This window comes from Manacus candei, unplaced genomic scaffold, assembly GCF_025592945.1.
Source record: "Manacus candei isolate 608988 ecotype Guabito, Panama unplaced genomic scaffold, ASM2559294v1 h1tg000011l, whole genome shotgun sequence".
Classification (NCBI taxonomy): domain Eukaryota; kingdom Metazoa; phylum Chordata; class Aves; order Passeriformes; family Pipridae; genus Manacus; species Manacus candei.
Window position 1 is genome coordinate 4,332,906 of NW_026138059.1, and position 24,502 is coordinate 4,357,407.

A 24,502-nucleotide genomic window follows, 5' to 3' on the forward strand; every position below is an offset into this window, starting at 1 on the left:
TCTCATTTAAAATTACATTTTATCTGGAAAGAGGAACAGAGACCTATCCAAAAAGTTGACCCCAAACTACATTTTATAAAAACAAAGCCATTTATTCACTCTAATATTCTGTACACATTATATGCTGATACTTTCAGTATCTCTAGGCTGGAACTGCTTGTAACATTTTGCTGTAAGCCTGAATCTAATACAAGTGAGGGGCTATTTTAATTTTTTTGAGGAGCGGTTCCCCTAGATGCAAAGACATTGAAGAGAGCCTGGAAGAAACAATCTGTGTGATGCTGCTCTTTATTGTCACAGGTACAGAGTTCTGGTGTGGCAATGCTGCACATTTCAGGTCATTGAACATTTACCGATGGGGAAGGACTTTTCAGTCTCTGAAATGGTTACAAATGGCTTTTGTCAGAACACACTCAATATAAGCGGTCTGATCTCAATGGAGTCCTACTATTTGATTTTGGATAATAATGGCAAAGTCTTACCAACTGTCGATGGAGATACCACGGGGTTAATTTATATTCATGTTGGAAAAGCAAAGCAGAGCTCTCTCCCAACTCTGACAGAACTGCAACTCTCTTCAATAGTTGATTGTCAGGTTGTCCCGATCTGTAGCTTAGTGCTGACAACAGTTCACAGTTTATTTGCAGCTTTGAAGCCTGGTCCTATAGTGTTTCTCTTCTGACAAGAGATGAATAAAGGTGTCACTGTGGGAGACTTTTAGCCGGCTGCTATAAAAAGGACCCTCCTTGCCTTCCCTTGAAAGATCCTCTAGCTCACTTCTGGAGCCTGCGGCTTTCCCCTCGGCTGAGTTTAGCTCCATCAGCTCCAATTCATGCTTGGCAGCTGTTTCTAAAACTCTCTGTTTGTTATAATACCTGACAAAGTTGTTAATGATTGGGTGGATGGGAAGGGCGATCGCTATCACCCCACAAAGAAAACTGATGGCAGCATTCAGTTTTCCTAGTGTTGTTTTAGGGTATATGTCTCCATATCCAACTGTGGTCATGGTAATGATTGCCCACCAAAATGACTGAGGGATGCTTTTAAATAAAGTTTCAGGGTGACTTTGCTCCATGGTATAACCTAGGGCAGAAAAGACAAAGATTCCAACAGCTAAGTACATGAGGAGCAGCCCGAGCTCCTTAAAGCTGCGTTTCAGGGCGTAGGTTAGAGTCTGGAGCCCTGAGGAGTGCCGTGCAAGCTTGAAAATCCTTGCGATCCTCATGATGCGCAGTGCCTGGACAGCCTGCTGAACATTGCTCAGCTCCATCAGCTTGGCTCCTAGGTGGGTCAAGGTCAGGCTGACATAGAAAGGAAGTATTGCTAGCACATCGACAATGTTCATAAAAGAAAGGGCAAAGTGGAATTTGTTGGGAGAGGAGATCAGCCTCAGCACATACTCCATGGTGAACCAGCCTATACAGGCTGTCTCTATGCTGTCCAGGGTTGGGTGTTCCATACGGTTCCCCTCTGCATCTACAACCTGCAAATCTGGGATGGTCCCGACACACATCACAACAGAGGAGATCAAAATAAACAGAAAGGACAGAATAGCAACCACTCTAGCTGGATAGGATGATTCTGGCTTCTCCAGAAATTTCCAGATGCATTTTTGGCACCTTTTCCAGCGACTTTCTGAGGCATCTACTCCCAAGTCATCCAGAATGAGTTGCACCCTTCGGGCTATTTCTTCCAGTTCCTCCTTTTTTTCACTTAGATGAGTTTTGCAGCAGTCATCCAAAAATTTCAGATCCACTTTCCAAAATTCCATTTCATTCTTGAAACATATGGGGCATATTCCTTTCTTCATATGAATTTCCCCAAAGTAATATACGTCAATAATGCATTTGAAAGCATCTGGGTCTCTGTCAAAGTAAAACTCTCTCTTACCAGGATCATAGTCATCACAGAGGGAGAATATGCTATCGTATCCCCCTGATAAACAATTGATCAGCTCTGCCAGCCGTGTTTCTGGGTATTGATTCAGGTTATCTCCGTAGAACACCTGCCTTACTCCACCGACATTGACTACAATCTCCATTTCTTCACTTTTTTCTGAAACATCAGTCTCCACATCTGGAAACATAGAGTCACCTGCCATTTTAGTTGTATTTGATTTTGTTGGATTTTTAGCCCGTTGTTTGGTTTCACAGCTTTGTGGTTTTAATCTCTCATGAAAGCAAATCAGCACTGAGCCAGCTCTACTACAAATGTCACCAAACTGACCCGGAGTCGTGGTGGGAAAGGTTACAGATAGAAACCTGCAGTCGGAAAAGCCGTGTGAGGTATGCAACAAGCTGCAGAGAAAAGACAAATCATCAGGCTGCTGTGCCTGCAAGCAGGATGTTAGAAAGCTCCAGCAGACTGGAAAGAGAAGAAACCATTTAGTAAAACTCACCACTCTGTTCAGTGCTCGAGAGTCTTTTCAGGTCCCATTCTCTCTCTAAAAGTGATATCTATTCACAGCTTGGAAGTCACGGCAGAGAAATAAATCCTGAGCTCTGATTAATGCAACGTGGAGTGAGTGACAGTTCTCAGAGCGACAGTCGGTGTGGTGAGCCCACAGAAACTGCCACGGCTTCTCCCTTCGATTCCACAGATTTCCCTAGAAAGCTGCGTTTGAATTTTGTTTCTCTTTCCGTTTTCTGTTTACTTTAAGGTCTTCCAGAGTTCATCTGCTGACTCTTGCACATAGTCGGTCGGTGCAAGCATGCAGAGGAGAAACTTGTGCTTGTTTTCCCTTTGCTGTTTCTCAGCACAATAGGGAGCCCAGGCTGCCAGGAGTCCTTTTCCAAACTCTACCCTCTCCTGGTGAAACCCAGCAAAGCACCAGCGGCACAGAAAGCACATCTCGGCTTTTTATATGCCTGCCAAAAGGTGCAATAATGTGTTTCTATCCTACCAGGAACTTTAATGAGTTTTAAAAACATTTTTTAAAAACCTAATGCAAAGCATAATTGTGTATAAAGTCATTCAGAGTTGCAGAATGCCCACAACACAGAAAGACACACAAACATTGATTCCTGGTGGCAGAAACCAGAAGTAAAACTGTGTTTTGGGAATAAATGTATGGCATAAATTTTACTCTCGGTGGGACTGGAGAAACTCTGGAGCATCTCTGTCCTGGGTCAGGACATTGAGTTAATGTAGATTTGTACTGGTGTCATTGCAAAAGAGGCAGAGATCATAAAGTTTTTATTGCAGTTGTAGAGCAAAGTTACCCCTGCACTCTGTGCACATTTCCCAATACTCTGGGTCCTCAGTTTTAGCCATGTTTCCTTGATCTGCAGTCGACTGAGCCTGAGGAAGGTTTCAGTAATTTCCATCTACGACGATTTCTCTGGGAATGCTATTTACCAGAAGTAGTGTTGTGTACTACATCCAGCACTTAAAAAGCAGAAATAGAACAACAAGCATTTAATTTTAACTTCATTTTCTCCAAATTCCAGGATTTGGTGGACATTTGTTCCCCAGACCCTTACATGCAGGAAGGCCTACCACTCTGCTCTTAAATTCTTAAATCTGACTTCAGTTCATTTTAGTGCGTCCAGCAAAACCAACAGTTCAAAATTAACTGTTTCTGGCCACAACAGAATGATCTTTTCCAATTTACTGGCTTCTGAAAAGCTTCTCAGTGGAGGGGAATGGAGAGCAACAAACCCAGTTGACAGTTTGCTTCTCTAGGCTTGTGTCCATCCTGGGAGAAAGGCGAGATATGTGATGTGATGTGCCCACTGTCCTCACGGCTGTGTTGCACAGTGAGGGGGACCCTGGTGAGTATACAGTGCTTCTGTTCCACTCTCTTGCCAGAAGTTTATGAGTGATTAGTAAGAGGTTGTGCGCCAGACCTCATCAGGAGTATGCACATACATCACATACCCAGGAAGTGGTAATATCAGGTCCCAGGAAAAGTGATATCTTTTAGTCTACACCTGAGTCACACAATCTCTGGAGGCTAGTGTCACCTTCACGGGCTCCTGAGGGTGCTACATAGCGTGGGTGTAATACAAGATGTCCCTTGAATTGTTTTCCAGGCACATATAAGTTTACTGAAACTTGAAAACTTCTTGGGACAAGAGCAATACCTTGGAGACCTGGAAAAAACCTGTTTTGTGGGTTCATCAATAAACAATTGTCCACCTGGGGCTTTCCTGCTCACTAACATGAATGTTAGTTGCTTGATTTTAGCAAAATAAATATTAAGATGCCAATAGCAGTGACATGCTTGAACAGGATAAAATATAGATGGGATTACTGAGTATCTGATCTTACAAAACAAAACTGAGCTCTGGGAAAGTTAGGTTTCAAATTTTGTCAGGCTTCATCAGCATAGGGAAACAGGTTCTTCAGATGTAAATCCTCAGATTTAACCATCTCAGATCCTACTCTCTTTGATCAATGATTCGTTCCAATGACCTTTTGGTTTTTCTCTAGGTAATGATAAGAAATCAATGTAGAGTCCAGCATGACCGACACAGAAAGCACCACCTTTGTTTCCAAAAGGACTCTTCCCCCCCTACACCATTTTACAGAACAAACACCTACGAAATAGGCACGCAGGATTAGTACATACATTGTTCAGTTTGAAAGGTGAAATCAGCTCCTCTCAAATGATAAATCTCAGCACATTCTCAAAAGGTTGGGAAGAAACTATTTTTGAAATGCCAAATACATCCTTATAAAGACTTTACTTAGTGCAGCTGCTAAAATCCTTGTGCTTTATTCTCCCTCGTCTTGCACCTTTTCAGAGTTCTTTACACCTTTCAATGTGCCTGTGAAATGTTAGAGATCTGGTAACATTTTAAATCCACTTGGGCAAATGTAAATGATCCAAAGAACGGTCAGGAAAAATCATAATTAAACTAAAACATTGTTTTTGTAGCTGAAAAGAGTGACATAGGCTTACTTGATGAATGTTTTGTATCAGACATATTGTAGAGCAGCAAACAATAAAAGCAGAATGAATAATTTGCAGTAAATAATTTATTTCACTAATTCATCACCCGTGAAAAGAGAGTTTCTCTAATCTAAAAATTTCAATAGATAATTGTTGCCCTGAAATTCATTTATGACCACTTTCCTGTAATTATTAGGGCTTCTAAATTCAAGTTCTGTTAATTTACCTGATCAGGACAAACAGGTCAAGCTGTTCTGTGTGTCTGCTGGAAGCAGTGTATGCTGGCAATTGAATTCCTACAGAGTCAACAAGAAACACAGAGGGGGTTTTTTCTGTGTTGGTGCTTTGGCTCAGAGAACAACATGTGTTTGAGTTGACAGTTGTGTTAAGTTTTGGCTGTGGTTCAGACAGGCTTCTTCAGGGAGGAGGAGGAGGAGGCTCAGCTGGACATCAAGCCCTGAAGCCCGAAGAAAGGACTCCTGGGTTGCTGGGCAACCCCACCAAATCCAGCCTCAGCTCCAGCAGGGACACAGCATCTCCCAGGGGTATTTGAACTCCAATAGATCTTGGTCCACAAGGTGTAGGTGGAGCTTGAAAATGGCTCCCCAGTGGCACTGGTCTCCACATGATGGATGTGGGTGTCACAGAGCACCCACAGTTCAGCACCTGGGGACCTGTTGTGGCAGCAGTGTGCAGAGGATGCTGGTGCTGAAGGTCTGGCTCCCTCATTGGCGACTTTTTGGGAAAGCACATTCACCCCTGGGTGACTCTGTGCCGATCTGTGAAGACAGGTTGCTCCTCTTGAGCTGTACACTGGCTCATACCTTACTCCTGAGTCCCAGCCACCACCTCTGCCCTCCTGTCTGATGCACCCCTGCTCCCCACACAGGTATGGGCAGTAGTGGTGCATGAAGGGCTGTGAATAGGTTAGGAGCCAACCCTAGGGAGATATGGTTGGATTCCACATAGGGAGGGGTGTTTTATGTAGAGGCAGAACTTGGTCAACCTCTCTGCAAGCAGACTGTGATGCAGTCAGACCCTGCCTGCACTGAACACAGCCCTGCCTGCAGTGCCTGGGACCATCTGACCCCTCCATCCTTCCAAATCAGTGAAGTGTTTGGTGCTGTGTCTACACAGGCAAGCTCAAGAAAGTTTAGGGACCTGATAATAACCGTCCAAGCAAGAAATAGCTACAGCATGTCTGACATGGGTCCAGCCCACACTAACCAGATAACATGGCAGTGTCCCATCCCTCATATGGCCATCAGAGACCATTCCATACAGGCTATTTGAAAGCAGCATCAGCAGTGGAGATTAAAATGACTTCTTAAACTAGATGGAAATGAGTTGTCAGTTAGCCTCAGTACCCATAGACATCCCTGAGCACATGTAAATCTCGTCATGCTCAGTATAACCCACACAAACACTCTTTTTCTGCTGTGTTATATTTGGGTTTTAAATGACACTCTCAGTACTGGACTTGTGATGGATCCAGCATCTAACACACAGTTTATTTTAATCTAGATGCAGACTATGGAGATCTACTCAAGACAAGAACATGTGATCAAAATGTACTACAGAGAAGTCAGTCAGAGACCTAAAGGAGGGTGGGGAATGGGGATATCTTGTTCCTCCTCCTTTCCTTGAGGCATTGTGGGGATAAAGCTTTCAGACAGCTGCATGGGCTCTGCTTCATCAGCTGATAGCACAAGGTTCTGTGTGGAAAAAGCACCATGTAATTACTTCATGCCAATCACAAGAAATGGGAGGCAGATAATCTGGAAGAATGGGAAGCAATAAATTATGTCATCATGGGTTTCAGAAAGAGGAAGTCATCCAGAGCAGCTCCTCTGACTGCTTTACCACAGCCAGATTTAGTAAGAGGTGCAGGAAAGATTTGCTGTAAGTGTCCTTTAGGGTTTCCAAATATTAGGTGGATTCTAGTGGTTAGTGCAGCAACCTCGTTGGAAGATCCATCACACTCCGGCAAATTAATCCAACTACTGCATTATGCTGGTTTATCCTTTATAGCTCAATATTGCAAATTTGTTTTGAAATCACACCTTCTTTAAACCTTATAACATGCTCTACAATAAAGCTGTCTGGTTTGACACATTAAGAAAACATGAGATTGTGTTCTCACGGGTGCTGTGGTTCCCACCATGGATATGGGGCCCCTGCCGTAGCAGCGGCACCAGCCCCATGCACCTCCCCAGTGCATCTGCAGGACAACAGTGCATGCCTTGCTCTCATGGACTGTAATGCCACGGCATGTGGGAAAAGAGTGTTGTGGGCACTGACTGTCTGCAGGAAAACGTTGTGGTGCCACAGCAGCAGGTCATGGTCCCAGCACTGATGGATGTCTTGTGTGTGTAGCCACGAGCTACTGGAGGGAGTTCGAGCCTCAGAATGAAACATGTTCATCGTCCACTGCTGCTATTTCTGACAACAGATGAGTCTTTTAAATCCCTTGATATGGGAAAAGAAGGGTCCATCAAATGCAAAGCGACTGAAACAAATTCTCTACATTTTTAAATACATCTTCATGCTTTGTATGATGTTTCTCAATACACTGGACTTCCTTCAGATTGATATGTTAAAAGCAAGAGGTTATGAAATGTCTTAGCTGAGGTGGGTATCTAGACTATAACGCATACTTTCACCTTATAAATCTGGGTTTATGTGTCTCTGTCTCCAGCATATTTAGGTATTCCTCCATGGCTATTATTTAAGATCAAACAAGTCTTTTCCCAGTTTATTTTCCCCTCTCTTAGCTACTTTGGTTCTTTTTTCAAGTTCAAAACTTATGCATATTCATTCAACTTATTTTATCAGATCTTCTAATTAATAACTTATTAAAGGGCTAGTAATAGCTTGCTGTAAATTTCAATTTGCCTTGCTTTCCATTTGACATTAATGAGTCTATTTTCCCCTATGATTAAACCTGCCTTAAGTGACCACTCAAGAGAACAGTCAAATCTCTGATTTATTGTGAATGACCTTTAATATATAAAGTATAGTCTCCACTGTAAGCAGCTAACACTTGGGTTCAAATTAAGCATATCAGTGGGTCATGAATCGGATGGGACTTGGAGATGCTGTAAAAGTTTTAAGAACCTTGTCTTGTTTACAGCATCACTGTGTTTTTAGGAAGGACTGGAATTCTGCTTCCTGGTCTTAAATACTGACATCAAAAGCTTTGAATGCTGTTGCATGTACAAAGAAAAGAGAAAAATGAGGTGACAAGACTTGTTACATTTGCAGCCAATGACTTAAAAATTAAGAAGTGCATGTACATTGAGTATGGCAAAGGTCCAAAAAATTGCATGCACACATGTAATTAGGGAATGTATCATAATGAATAGGCACAAGATGGTTGAATGCAGTATGCATGGGTGACCTCAGCTCTGGCAGTTCCCAGCTCCAAGTGTCTGTATCTGCAATCCCACTGTTGGCTTTTATCACAACTTACTGTATATAATTTCTTGCAGGACTCACGATGCACTGGTGCTGCTGCCCGGCAGCATCCCTGGAGCAGCCTCACCAGCTTGAGTGAGGGAGGCCCAGCAAAGAAATGTAAACATACTGGGGTGACTGTAAGAGGGTCTTGGTGGTGGCAGTGGTGAAATGATGGGGCTGGCCTTCCCAAAGGTGAACATTCCCATCTCTACCAAATGATGTCATTACCAATAATTGTCTTGAAGGAAAGACCAAGACTATTGCAGCAGAGAGGGAGGTGCCATGGGCAGTCTGTCTGCTAAGTTTCGGCAGCCAAGACAGAAAGCCAGTTTCTAAGGCTGCCAGGGAAGAGATTTTCAATGTGTTATTATGTGTTTTCTTTTAAAAAATTCAACACTGCAGCCCTCTAATGTGCTTGGAGTTGGAATAGTTATTAATAAACTCTGTACAAGCTGAGCTGTTGTTCCTAATTCTTTGAAAGAGGAGCATGTGTAGCAATTTAGTGTGTACTATTTGCCAATAGAAGATATTTTTATATGAACTTATCAAAATAAGGAATATAATAATGGAATTCATAGTAAACATGGTCAAAGACAGTCCTATATGTGTGCTCAAAGAAGAGGAAAATATATGTAATATTTTCTAATGTGAAAAAACTGTAAAAAAACCTGTTGGAAAATACCCATGGAAAACATTTCATCAGTGTGCTGAAAAAGAATAAAAAATAAAATACTTTCATTGATCCTAGCACAGAGGAAAATACAGGTTTTAACAAAACCTGCAATTCTCACAGACCCTTGTATGTACAGCTATAATTTTACTTCTTTAGTGAGTGGTACCAGACAAAGAAGAAGAAGGTGTGTAGGCAGAAGCAGGGGCAGAATTCACTTTTCACAATTATGAAATTATCATACCCATGGAGAAGTCCTGTGGACATTTGATTTCATTAAATCCTGCAGGACTGAGGGCTGTGGCATGATGCCCTGGAGCACCTTGCTGACACCTGCCTCCCACAGCCTACAGGCTCTCTGGGCTTGCTCCCTCCATCTCCTATGGAGAGGTGATGGTTGCAGACCTGCCTGTGGCCAGGAAAACAGACAGGGACTGGAGGATCTGGTGTTCCCTCACAGTATCCTGCTTGAGCAACCAGTATAGAGTGAAAACATTAAAGCATGCAAATTTGTGATCATGAAAGTAATTTTTCATCAGTAAACTTTTGCACTATAGATCAGGGAAAGAGGAACATTAAACGTGGTTTCTGTTTCCCTTGGTGTCCAAATTACTGCTTTGAGAAGTGATGGGATCATGTTCTTACTGCCTTTGAAAAAAGAAGTCCAAACCTCTGTATGACTCTGCCTTGACAAACTGCTTTCAGCATCTCCTTTTTTTTTTCTGTGTTCTTTAGTTTTGCTTAGCAAAAACATTTGCTGAATTTGGGTCAAATTTACAAAGAGTTTGAAGTCAATGAAAACTACATTTTCTGGAGGAGAAATGATGTGTCAGAAATAATTTCCTGACCCTATTCTGGATCTGTTTTCTGCCATTGGTCAAGTCTTTGGACTTCTTGCTACTTATCTTAAGCTGTCTGGCAACACATCATATTGTTTAATAGCTTACAAAGGAGTCAAATCATAAACCATTTTTAATTTGACAAACAGATTACAAATAAGCTTTTACATTGTCTGAATGGTTCTAAAGCTAACCCACATGTTTCTAAGTGATTTGTCTAGACAATAGTTGAGTCAAGCCTTTTATCCATTCTGTTTTATACAATAATCGGTTCTGCTCAGTTAAGATTGCATTTAACATTACTAAGTTGAATACCTTTCATTACTGTGTGCTGTTTAATTTAACATAGTATTGACATCTTGCATACTAATTCACTTTGTTCAGGGTAGAGTCATAAACCCCATTCGAACAACGCGATATGTGCAAGAGAGATCCATTGTACTCACTGATAATGTCCTCAAAGACAAGACTGCAGAACCCAAGATATCCCATTGAGCAAAAATAAAAGGCTAAGGAGATGAAAGAAAGTTCAGTGATGAATGGGAAATGCTGCTGCTGAGACCTTTCTTTATTACTATTCTCTGGCATTTTCAATTGTTCTGTCCCGATGAGTAACGAGGACTTCATCACTTTTGTCAAGCTTCACTGCAAATTGCTGCTGTGACTAACACAGGTTAATCTCAGGACAGGCAGGAGCTCCCCACTTCTGGTGATGGGAGAATTTCAACCACTCTCTGACTTTTCTTGGGTGACCTTGAAAAAAGGTCCCTGCCTATGACAGCAATGTTACAACTTCCCTTAATGGAAAACATATCCGACATACTCTATACCCAGTTTTAACTGCCCAGTCCTCTGTAATCTTTTCTTAGGCTTCTGTGCACTGTTATTGAGACTACACAGTAAATGAACCACCACGAGGAGGAACCATTTGCCTCATTGGGACATCCACAGTCACACTTTGCCACAAATCACTGGGACAACTCCCACAGATCAGCAAAAAATGTCCTGTTTTGGCAGAAAATTCATGATTGCAAGAAAGATTAGAGTAGAAACCATGATGATTCCTGCTATTCAAATCTAAAATTTTATCCCAATCATGCTAAATACTCCAATATTTAGCTGGTCTCATCAAAGATAGCTAGTGTTATAAAAAATAGCTCAAATCTCTAAGCAGATTTCCTTTATTTTGCAGTAAGCATGGATAGTGTCATACATCTGAGGTCAGATGCTAGTTGCAAACATAAATGTGACCAGAATATATAATTATCAGATCTTATACATGCAAATAGTAGGCGAATTAGTCGTCTGTATTTGGAAATGTCTTTGCACCTTACAACTGAGGTTTTATAAGAAGTTAGCAATGTCTCATAATAGAGTGTTTGCCTTTGGTTTATTTGAGAATAGAGCTGGATATACAGCAATAGTAGCACCACGAATATGCTAAATAATCTATCATTAATCAATACATGGCTGGTTTCTTCCCTCATGTTGATCTTAAACTGGCTGTGTACTGAAGGCAAAATCAGGTACTGTGTGGTTGTATATGTCTTGCAATAAATTCCTGATGTACATGCATAAAGAAATAAATGATGACACCACATAGCTGGAGGACTACAACCCTGCTCCCCAGCTTCACAGTCTGCTTGGGATTTCTTTTTCAGAGTTTGTGACAAACCATTTACTAATCAGCCTCACTTATCTCTTGAAGTCTACTTTTTCCTTGATAAGACTGACTAGCATTAATTAATATTAACTAGACCTGTACAAAATACAGAACATTTTTCTAGGAATTTCTGATACCCTGACATTTTGTTGAGATGCAGGAGGAAGGAAAAACTGATCTGCATTTTAAAAATTTCCTTGCAACATGTCAAACAAATCTAAATATAGGACATCCAAATCTTTATTTTAGCAACACTGAAATTTAACATTGTGAAAATGTTTATACACTGTATACTAAATATTACATTCTGATATTTTATTATAAATACAGTGCTGCTATTGTAACATAAGGTCAAAATAAAAAGTGAAATTACAAATCCCAATTAAAACATTTTAGCTACAGAGATAAATATATTTTGATATTATGAAAAGAATTGCTTTCACCATAAGGGTGTATCTTGATTAAGTGTTTTTTATTTCAGTTTTTGACAACTTTCAATTTAACTACCCTGTGTTTATCTAACATCAATCTCTTCTGTCAAAAAAATTATCTATTCTGTTTCCAGTTTACAACATCAGTAATTCTAACACTCATGAGATTCTTCACATATCCTCACCAGACCTTTTCTTAGGCATTAGAAATAACAGACAGGATTTGTGAGAGAAAAGGATATTTTCTGAACATACAGCCAAAGGGCAGAAGAAAGAGTCAACATCCTCCAAACAGATTTTTACTAGCTGTTGCCTTTGTTTTCTCTGTAGCCCCTCTCATCTTATTAAGCCTGAATCATCTTCAATTTCTCTCCATGAGTACATTTTTCAAAAGGAAAGAATGTCCTTAATAAAACCTTTGGGGAACTAGGGGTGTAATGAAAGTGCTCTTTACACTAATCAAAGAGTAACAAAGCCAATCCATCCCTCATGCATGGACTCCAATCTCAAAAGTGGCTGAAAATCGGTAAAACACCAATGAAAATAATTTCTTTTTGTCAATATATGAATGCAATGAAAAGTAGAATTAGAATCTTATAAAAGAAACCTTTCACTGCTCCAACCACAACTGGTTTCTAACTGCAGCACTGCAGCATCAATGCCTGGTATTTACAGTATGAAAATGTTACAGTTGTAAGGCCAGAATAAATATTAAGCTCCCTCACATGTGACACACCTCTATACAACCATCTTGTACATTAATGTATTTTTTTATGCAAACATCTAAATTTCATCTTCTGCAAACTGATTTCTTGTACAGCACGAGAGCAAAATGGTTCACCACCACCCTGGGTATCAGGATGAAATGTAGGTAAAACTCCCTCTGTAGTCATTCCTCAATTTGAATAATGCTGTTAACTCCTCTTTGTTTTTTTTTTTCCTTTTCCATATTTGATTGTGAAGAAGTTGGCACTTGTGGGTTTTTGGGCTAAAATATAACATTCCATCAAAAATGTGTGATTTTGGACAAAATTAAAAAATACATAATTTTTGTACACACATTGTGGAAAATTCTTTTCTTAAACTGAGTCATTATTTAAATTAACAACTTTATTAATAGGTGTGCTGTATTCCACAAGACTTCTGTATCAGGTTACTTGTTGATGACAGTAAGTTGATTTTCAAAGGATGCAAAAGCTTCCAAATCAGCATTTCAAAAAGCAGGTACATATTCTGCAGACTGTAAGTGCAGAATATAAACACAAGTGGGTCCAGACAGTGTTCCACAACTTGCTGCATATTTCAAATAACTGACAAAGTGAAATTCTCTTTTCTGTTTACCATAAAGTCATTACAAAAAGTTCTCTCAATTTAAATACAGAACATTATTGCAGTCATTTTGTTCTTTTTCCTGCTCACAAATTGCTTGCAAGGTGATCCTGTTATTTTTCCAAATATATGCCCTATCTCTACTTATTATCTGCTGGTATTTACACAGCTACCATTGAATAGGGTTTTTTCATGTAGTTGGGAAATTATTCTAGCAATGAGCAAGAAGCAGACAAGAATGTATAGCAATCAAGGGCACTGTTCCTGATCCAGGCCAGGATGCCATTGGCCCTCTTGGCCACCTGGGCACACTGCTGGCTCATGTTCAGCTTCCTGTCAATCCAAACTCCCAGGTCCCTTTCTGCCTGGCTGCTCTCCAGCCACTCTGTGCCCAGCTTGTAGGGCTGCAGGGGGTTGTTGTGGACAAAGTGCAGGACCCGGCACTTGGCCTTGTTGAACCTCATTCCGTTGGAATCAGCCCAGCTCTCCAGCTTATCCAGGTCCCTCTGAAGAGCCCTCCTGCCTTCCAGCTCACCAACATGCCCCTCCCCCCCAACTTGGTGTCATCTGCAAATTTGCTAATGGTGGACTCAATCCCCTCATCTAAATCATCAATAAAGATATTAAACAGAACTGGGCCCAACACTGATCCCTGGGGGACACCACCAGTGACCGGTCGCCAACTGGATGCAGCCCCGTTCACCACCACTCTCTGGGCCCGACCATCAGCCAGTTCCTAACCCAGCACAGGGTGCCCCTGTCCAAGCCATGGGCTGCCAGTTTTTTCAGGAGTGTGCTGTGGGAGACGGTGTCAAAGGCTTTGCTGAAGTCCAGATAGACACATCCACAGCCTTCCCCTCATCCACCAGGCGGGTCACCTGATCATAAAAGGAGATCGGTTTGGTCAGATAGAACCTGCCCATCCTAAACCTGTGCTGGCTGGGTCTGATCCCTTGTCCATCCTGTAGGTGCTGTGGGATTGCATTTAGGATGATCTGCTCCATAACTTTGCCAGGCACTGAAGTCAGGTTGGTGGGCCTGTAGTTTCCCGGGTCCTCCTTGCAGCCCTTTTTATGGATCAGTGTGACATTCAGCAACTTCCAATCATCTGGGACCTCCTCAGTGAGCCAGGACTGTTGGTAAATGATGGAGAGCAACAACAGCTTAATATGAGTGAACATTGTGCTGCTGTGGCAAAGGAAACCAATAGGATGCTCGTCAACAGGGGCATCACCAGCAAAGAGAAAAAAGTCATTATCCCACTCTATTTGGCAGTTGTCAGGCCACACCTGGAACACTGTATTCAGTTTTGGTCCCTGCTATGCAAAAAAGGATGTGGACAGGGTAGAGAGGGTCCAGAGCACAGGCACAAAGATGATAAAAGGACTAGGCAACCTGAAATATGAGGAAAGGCTTAGATCTGAGTTTGTTCAGCCTTGAGAAAAGAAAGTTTAAGGAAGACCTTATCACCATATTCCAGTATTTAAAAGGTGGTTACAAAGAAATTGAAGAATTTTTTTTCCAGGGAGTCACATGGAAAAGACAAGGCATAATGGGTACAAATTACTCCTGGAGAGATTCCAATTAAGCACTATTGGAAAATTTTTCACAATGAGAACAATCAACCATTGGAATAATCTTCCTCGGGAAGTGATGGATTTCCTAATGCTGGACACTTTTAAGATTCAGCTGGAAGAGGTGTTGAGCCACACTGTACAGACCATGCTTTTACCAAGGAAGTTTGGACCAGATGATCTTTTTGGTCCCTTCCAACCTGGTATTTGATGACCCTATGATTCATATGACAATACCTTTATCCACATGGTAACCTGGAAGATTTTTTGTCTAAATAACAACCATTTCTTCAGCTTGTAAACAAAACTCATGTGAGTGTTTGTGTGCAAGAAGAGGTGTATGGATTATTCCAATGGCTCTTTGGCATCAAACTGATTTGAATTAATAAATTCCCCTAAGCCCAGCACTGACACTACATATGTTAGAGTTCTTGAGTCACTAGAAATTCCAGGAGGATGAAAGTGAAAAGACCCATTTTAAGTCACCTATGAGACAGGTACCTGGGATTGCAGCCTGCCACACTCATTGCGAGGCTCATGATCTGATTCTGCAGGGCCCAGCTCTGTGAAGACTCCTGTTTTACCACTGTTCCACATTTAAAAGGAATGTCTCAGGTCATTGCAATGAGGAAAAATTAGCATTGGGGCATGTATTCTGTGGCACAGTGATGCTGTGTCTCAAATTGCTACGTCTGCTCTGCACATTCATGGAACAAGTTTCCCCAGAAGGAAAGTGAAATCACTGATATCCTCTTGCAAGAAGAATGATAGAGGCAGAAAGAAGACTCAGCCTAATGTGCATGTCCTTTGACCCCACCTAGAGTCCAAAACAGGGGAGCTGCTGAGTTCCCCATCACCTTCTAATCCATCACTCACGTGAACATCTCCTTTTTCCCTGTCTTCCCTGAAGGCTCTCAGCAAAAGCAATCACAGCTGCCTGAGGAAGCAAAAATCACCAAAATAAACACTGCTCCCACACATCTCTCATCTGTCTTCCCACACATAGTGGGCATTATGGAAAGGAACTTTCTTTTGTCACATTTGGAAAGCTTTATTCCTCTTAAAAGTGTAAAGCTTGATATTTACTGTCAGCTTTGGGATGTTTCAGTTCAACAAAATAGTTTCCTTGCTGTAGATCCATAAATAACCTTATCAAGTAAGTGAAAGACATGAAGTATACATTTTATCCTTCACAAATTATACACTTTTTACCATTAAGTGAATAACTTCATTCTATCTGGAATTAGCAGTGAATTTCCTAGTGGTCTGTGGTGCAGAAAAACAATAAATAAATAAAAGTTAGTTAGAAGAAAAGAGATTTATTTGTCCAGATTTATCTTGAAAGGTTTTTCTTCCCTAAGAATATGAGTCCATTTATTTGGTATTTATTTTATTTATTTTTTTTAGATTGCATATTCTCATTTTAGCAGTAGTTTGAGAGGAAATCTGGTGGTGTACACACATTAACACAATAATGTAGCTTTATTTCCTAAATCCTCTCTGAAAATTCAGGTGTTATAGTCTCAGCATTTCTACAGCAGTACAAATTCCCTAAGCACACTACAGGGTTTCATACACCAATTCCTTGCTAGAAAAAGGACACTGAGTGCCCAGTGCTCAGGGCCATCAGAAAGGTACTGTCAAATGAGACACTGAATGACGAAAAAAAAACACCAAAAAACCTCAGTAATCTGTGCTAAACAAAACCAGCTTTCATGGCCAGTCCCACCCTCATTCACCTAATTTCTTTATCAGATCATAAAATTTGATTATATTTCTTTTATCATGCCTTGGACCATGTCACGTGCTGTATGAGGGAAAACATTGATTGTCCTTTGCAATGGTTCAGAGAGCAGCAGCTTCGAGTGTCCTGCCACTCCTAGCACATCTATCAATTCTCCTGCAGGGATTAAAAACTTGCCAAAGGAGGAATGGAGCGGTAAAAATATTTCCCTTTTCCTGTTTCATGGTCTCTAACTTTGGCCTCCTTGGCCTGCTTCCCTGTGTTGAATGAACCTACACTGACTTAAAGCTGAGAGGATGCACTGAAGAATTACCCGGTTAACCAGTTGGACTACACCGCATATTTTTATCACCATTTTTGATAGGACTTTTAAGCCACACTGATGCACTACCACCAGTCTGAGTCTGAGAAGAGATACTCAAATATAAAGCTGCTTATTACCAGGATAACTTGGCCTTCCCATACAGCAAATGTTCTTTTTATACTAATACAATTGCAGAAGGGGAGCGGCAGTGTTATCGGTAATACCAAGTTTTAATACTTGAAAATGCTGCCTGATGACCACTTATTAAATCTGTCTGTAACAAAGAAAAACTAATGCAATGACATCCTACTTTTTCACAGGAGCTGAGACTTGCTCCGAAGTGCAGTTACTTTGATCTCAACCTCAGCACATGGGTGGAGCATCTGTCAGGTCACTCTCCCCACCGCCACAGCGCTTGCTCAGAGTTAAATACAGTAACAGCTACTTAGGAGCACATGGGTTAAATATGCTGAGTTTTTCTGGCTCACTCATGGGAGATTCTCCTTTTGGTGCTTTCCTGTCTCTCATTCCAGGTGGACTAAAACAGTGGTGGATATACCAGTTCTACACTCAGCTACCTCTCACTGCCCTCCTCATGCCAAGGACATGAGTTACCTAGGCAGGTCTTCAGTTCTGGCTGCAGCATCCTGCATGGAGGTGCCAAATTTGCACGCATTGGCTTGTAGACCAAGCATTGCAAGTGATAGCAAAGTCTCCAAAAACGGTAGTTGGGGGCAGAGGATGTAAGGAACAAGAGTGAGTAGCTGACAACACTGCATCCTTACAGTGCTATTAGCATAGAAAAGAAAGTCCCCATTCATTTTCTCTTATCTGACAGGCCCAGCTTTATAGTGTCTGGAAGCCAGAGGAAGGGATCAATAGGTGTTTGCTGACAACTGAGAATTTGTTTTAATCCATCCACAAATGTTTATGTTTTGGTAGCGGATGTTTTTATACTGGTCTGAAATCATGAAGAGAAGGCCAGCTAGCCCTTTCCAGGACTCATGATTTAAATAGCAGAAATACTGCTTGCTGCAGAGTAGAGTTCCAGTTTCCACTGGCAAAGTCCACCCTGGTGACAGAGATACAATTGTCATGCTGAGGTTAAAAGAAATTTATTCTGCAGGTAGGTTTTAAATAGCGATAGTGCCATTCATTAGCAAAAATTGCATCCCTTAAGGAAACAAATTAGCTTTGAAGGATATAAACTGCTGCCTAAACCTGATAGTCAACACCTGATGAACTGTGTGTTTGTAAATACCACTTGGAGCCTGGATGTTGAAGTTGCTGTACAGAAATACAAGGTTTTTTAGTAAGTTTATGGTCAAGCAGTATCCAAAAGCCAATGAATTCACATGAATTCATGTCTATGCTTTTTCATTTAGTTTTTTTTAAGGGCAGGTACATGGCAAATTTCCATAAATCGTACATCAGGCTGAAACTGCTAATACCTAAAAGAAAACCTTAGCCTGAGAGAATTGTTGGTTACATGTGTCCAAAGCATCTGGTTACATTCATGATAAAGACATGATGTTTCAAGCAAGAAGGAGTAGAGAAAAACCAACCCATCTCAAGTCTTTAAACCAGTCTATTTTTTATTTAACTTTGATTCTAGACAAAATGGCAAACAAACATATTCAACTCAGATTCACAGTCAAGTTATGGACAGCAATGTTTGGTGAAACCTTTTGAGATGCTCAACCAAATTGCTGGACCTCTTTCCTTCAGCCACCTCTTACAGCTGTGTTTGGTGCTTGGGTGTTTACGGGGCTTCAGTCACTGTGATGTGGTGGGCTGGCTGAAAACCAAAGACAAGGAGTGTTTGAAAAAGTTATTTCCATTAAAATGACAAGTTGTTTTGTTTGTGCTACCAGTTGACTCTTAACACTGCCTCAGCTGTAATACCTATGCTTCACCCCCTGGTCTTCAGTTATATTATAGATTGTTTTTTGGGGTTGGGTTTTTTTGCTAGACTTTTTGGGTTCCCAGGTACATTGCCATTTTCTGTTACTTACACACAATGCCTCTATAAAACCCTTATTCTCCAATCTTAACACTTCTTTGGGCTATATGAGAACTTTCATTTCAAATTTCTAATTTCAGTAAAGGCACTGCACAAAAGCTGTTGAATTATTCAGAACTACATGTAATAGGTACAAATTCTCTAGGCTCTGTCTAGTTTAATTAAAAGTAAATCCCAGCACATTGTAATTTATGAGAGACCAAACAGGAAGAAATAAAAAAGCTGTGAATTGAAGATAACTAAAAAAACACCTTCTGTAGACAACTGTTCCCCTGTATTTCTATCAAAGCATTCACTGTTAGCTTACCTAAATTCTGTTCATTTAGAACAAGTTACGCCATTACATGCAGGACTGATTTTTTACACCAGGAGTAGATAGTTCTTCATACAAAGCTTATTAGAGTAAGAAATTAATCAAGTTATTGTTTATCTGGTGCCTGATCTCCCTGAGGTGTAAAAAAGGTGGAAGTACCTGCCTTAGGAAGTGTTGTCAGTGTGTCTGTGTTACAGCTGGGGAATATAAACCTGCCATGGGATTACAGCAATGGCCCTGTCAGATCCAAGACATCTAGACATCTGAATTTGGGATATTTTGTCTCAGACCGAATCCCACCACCTTGTAAGTGTCAAGAGGGACTGCAGGTCTGTCCCGTGCAACTGTCCAGGCACTGAGGGGAATATTTGCACCGAAGTTGGAGAACCGAGTGAGACACAGATGACCATGAAGAACAGCTGCATTTATTATCATTAGAAAACTCAAGTGAATAAATAAAACTTCTAACAACTGCCATAAGCAGATGTTAGAAGCAAGAAACTGTAAAGCAAATGTTACCTACAGTATACTGACTGAAATGAAGTATCTGTTCATGATCACTCTTGGGCTAAGTCTGCCATAAGAAGAAATTGGGTAACCACTGAAAGCATTTACTCAGGAATGCTCCCTTTTACAATTGATAATGTCACTTCTGATCCCATTTCCTGGGATGTTTGTACCTGTGATGGCTTAACCATTCAGCTTCTGTGCAAACTTAGACCAACAGAAAGAGTTGCCTTCTTCGTGTGTCATTCATGCAGGTGTCTACAGGATGGCAGAACTGAAAGAGAACTCAGCCATGGGCAGAACCAGAACACTTTCACAAGATAAAATCCATTTGAGGATAGGCAATGCCTTCTCACATTGCCTTGAGAAGATGCCATAGAGGCCTCATGCTCCCAAAGTAGACTGGGAAAGCAATAACCTTGTTTCTCTGCTGGTGGGATGAGCGGATGGATTCTGTATTGATTAATTTCCACAGCAAAGCACAGTGGCAATCTTCTCCAAATCAGATGTGACACTCTGAGGGGAAGTTGGATGAAGCTCTGCCAACTTCACTGACCATCTCTCATTAGCACTGAATTTCAAGACTTGGTTCACTTGCACATACATAGGCACCTGGAGCCATTTTAGATGCTTCAGTTTTATCCTGCTTGACTTCCAGGTGCCAGAAAGGTACAAAACTCCCATTAGCCTTGTGTCATTTTAGTCAACCTCATGCCAATAGTTCAGATGTCCTCGGGCTCCTCTGTGCTGGTCCCCAGTTTACAAAGGGTAGGTAATCCCATGAGAGGACAGAAACCCTACTTAAGTGATCTTTTATAAAGCTGCATTTCCACATTCTTGCTATTGGAAGTATTAGACAGCATTCAGGCTAACCAATTTTTGAAAGCTAAAATATAAACAGATTTGCCAATATTTACTTATTTTTTTATATTATATTTGCCTAAAATTCATAAAACTTCTAGAAAATAAATCTGTTTATGAGCAGTTTACAAGCAGAGTGGGGCATTAATTTCGGATGCCTTGGAAACAAGAGCACGCTGAAAGAAAAGTGTACAAGATGAACAGAAATACTAGTCATGTGTCAGTTGGTTGTGGAAAAAATGTGTGGGTAAAAAATAGAGGTAAGATATTTCCTTCTTTTAAGGATGGTATTACCCCATAAAGTACAATATTTCCTATGGCCTGGCAGGGAAGACTAATGCGAAGATCTACGGACTTATAATGAAGGAGACAATTCCCCATGCACTGAAATTTTGGATGTCTTTTTGGCAGGGAAGTGATAATGGATGTAAGCAAGATTTGGAATACACTGAATATCTGAAATGAGTGCAGACTGGATTGTTGCTGCCTATTGGCAATTTAGTTGGAATTTAAGCAAATGGGCAGGGATGAAAGGCAGGAATGGAACTCAAAACCATCTTTCCATTCACGGGAAATGTAGCATGGCTTTGTAGCAATATTGGGAAACACAACATATGTTTACCACAGGTTTCTTTCTCCCCATCTGAAGAATGAAGTGAACAACATTTGCTTCATCTCAGCGGTTGCCTTGGGATGTATCAGAGACAGGGTCCTTGGAACAAAGGCTAAAATTGTTGAGGTTATTTATTAGAGATGTTTTACTTTTTTCCAGCTAGTTAGAGTTAAAAATGCTATGCTTCTTGAAGTGTGGTTTTTTCAGGAGTTAATATTTTCTCTTAAAAGTCTGTAATTCTGCAATAATAACTAATTCTAACTGAACAAATGCTACGAGGCAGTCCTAATGGCCAGAGCTATGAATATATTAGTAGCACTGAAATTCTATTTATCTATTATCACCCAGGCCAGCACTAGAATGGTCATGTGAACTCACATCCATTTACATAATACCCATTCACATGTGTAGTGTTGCACCTTTGTGTTAGACTGGAATCCAATGTTTTCAAACACATATATTTAAAGGTAGATATCCAAAATCCTTATCTAGATAGATCAATTATTCTTTTCTGAGTGGTCTGCCATCAACAGTTCTTATTCTAATTAGGAAATCAGAATGCTTTTACCAGACTGACAAAATACAAGGTTAAATGTTCAGTGTCACATATTTGGGTATCAAGACTTTGGCTTCTGCAAGTCTGATTTCTTTCTGCACAAGTAAATAGCTTTCCTCTTTTTGTAACTTCATGTAAGTATTAAGAGGTACAAGGAAAATGAAGGTGCAAGGTTTGTGTTTAAAAAGATAAATAACTAGCATGTCTATCCTGATAGCTGTTTAAAATCACATATAAACACTTCTTCATTCAGTTTTCCTATCTGCATTAGTATACTTATGTTTAAACGTAAGTATCTGCATTTTAAAATACACATGTTCTCTCATCTTGTACAAGTGCTGGAAATGCTCCCATGCCTTGCAGAGGAATACAGTATGTGGGTGGCAATTTTCTCCAAACATTTTATCAAGCAATTTTCAGACAGCTTGGATTATGGATTTTCTTTCCTTGCTAAAGAAGAACAACAGTAGTGCAGTTAAAGCTATTAAAAGATAACAGCTGATACCTACAGAGCTAGAGAGAGTTGGGAAGGTGGGAGAAAAATAGTTCTGTTTTAGACAACTGAACCTAATCCTGTATTATGCTGAGCTGCCCCAGCTCTTCTTTCAGGAGTGGACAGAACTCAGTGCCTTGTAGCCTGAGTGGCTGCTGTCAGTGAGCATGAATTTCAGTTCTTGGTACCTGATCACTAAGACATGTCTGGCTGCAACAAGTCTGTGGAATGCCCCTGGATTAGCAGTCTCAGAAACCCAGACTTTATCTATACGAGGAAGGTAGGGGAGACCTGTAGGGTGCAGACAGGTTGGAGATGGTCCCCACTGATCCACATTCCTGCAAGGACAGGTATGGAGCAACTCAGCTGGCTGTATGGTCTTAAATCATGCTGTGCTAACTTAAGCAGGTTTTGCATGATCTGGTACATCTGCACAGCACGAAGACACAACACAGCTTGGAGTTACCCTTTTAATTTGTGGTTCTCCATGTCATTCTCCTCTCACATTGATCTACTGCTAGTAATTGAAATGCAGATAAAAATGATTCATCCATAATCAAAAAGGAAAGCATAGTCATGACTGTATAAGAAAATAATGAGAAGAACTTATCCTGATCCCCCAGAACTCTGGGCTAAGCAAGAAGTGGCCCCATTTCTAACATGCTCTTGTTACTGTTCATTAATACAGATATAGAAGATACCTGGTTATCAGATGTATTAGTGAAGAAATCACAAGTTTGCCAGTAAGGTGGTATGAAAGAAACTGCCATGTTTGATATCTTATTATAAAGAAATTATTGAACAGGTAAAAATAGTTTCCTGCACTTTTTTATTATTATAAGAATACCACATGCCTGAGGAAGTGGGGGCATGGAGTGAAAATATTGACTGTGAATAGAACTTGATCAAGAGGGAAAGGAAAAAGCCCTTCTGTGTAAGCTAATGAAGCCCTTATGCCCTTCAACCCAGAAATAGCTTGTATGTATCTTCTCAAATTCTGCAGTTAAAACTTGGAGCTTAGTGCAGTGTCTTGCATTAAAGGCATCTACCATTCTTTGAGATGACTGAGGGTACTCATCTTGGTTCAGTCCAGAAAGACCTTGATCTTGGGTCTCTGTTACACCTAAAACCATGCATCCTCAGGCACACCAAAGAGCACTAGATGCCAAGGTATGGCAACTGAGTGTAGCCCTAAGATTGGACCTGGCAGATCCTTCTTCCAGCTCTGCTACAAATTTCCTCTGGGACTTTGGTTAACTCTAAAGTTAATTACTGTAGAGAGACTCAATTTCCATTAAGTTCAGTGGGAACATTGATTCTTAAAGAATGGGATTCAGCTAACCTAATTTAGATACCTTATCTGTGCCTGCATTTTAGATGCCTAGTGAATAAGTTCTCCAGAAATCCAGGCAGACAGTATCTTCCTTTGAAGACATCTCACCACTGACTGTATGGGAAATATCAGATCTTTTTTTAGGAAAACTGGTTTGCTTTGGTATTTAAAATGCATCACATTAGATGTCTGCAGTTAGGCTGGATTTGATAATTTAGATATGTGGATGTGAACTGTATAATTTAAGTTTAAAGAACACCAAGATCTACAGACTGCGGTTAACTTGTACTTGCATTTCTGAGCAGACCGAGCATGCCTGTGGAAGCTGTATGCCCAAATGTCCATTTAAGCAAACATAGCCTTTTGGCAGTGCAGATACCCACCAGAAAAAAGGGCAATGAGTGGAATTTATGGCAGACCATTGAAGCTGTTGGCATTAAGTTACACAATTTGTTTAACTGATATGATAATATTCATATGACCTAATTGCAAGATAAACAAATGTTTAGGAAATACACAGCTCTTAAGATGGATAGTGAGCTATTAACTGAAAATTATTATTGTAATTTAAAAGCACCATCTGTGTTCATCACACTAATTCATTTTCTTCTATCATCCTAATTCAGAAAAAATGGAAACAACATGACATTTTCAGTGTGCAAAAATGATCTGCTCATAAGCAGAGTAAACAGCAGTCTAAGAGAGTGCAGTAGAAATGATTCAGTGAATTATACCAGATAACATCTGAGAGACCCATGATATAGAAACAAGATGGAATTCAAGAAATACATTTTTCAGTGTGAACTGGTCTGCTAGCTGTACTTGAAAGTTCAAAAAAGAAAAAAGTCTAAGCAATGCTACCTCACCAAAAAGTTCTCCAACACCGCGGTAAA

The 24,502-nt window shown here is 40.5% G+C and overlaps 1 protein-coding gene across 1 annotated transcript; it reads right to left on the reverse strand.

Moving 5' to 3' along the window:
• Positions 1-266: 266 nt before the first annotated feature.
• Positions 267-2,783, reverse strand: KCNF1 (potassium voltage-gated channel modifier subfamily F member 1). The gene is made up of 2 exons (XM_051778324.1): positions 2,399-2,783; positions 267-2,297 (listed from the first exon to the last, which is right to left on the reverse strand). Exon 2 carries the CDS (start codon positions 2,099-2,101, stop codon positions 638-640), a length of 1,464 nt encoding a protein of 487 aa, XP_051634284.1. The 5' UTR covers positions 2,102-2,297; positions 2,399-2,783; the 3' UTR covers positions 267-637.
• Between the last annotated feature and the right edge of the window lie 21,719 nt (positions 2,784-24,502).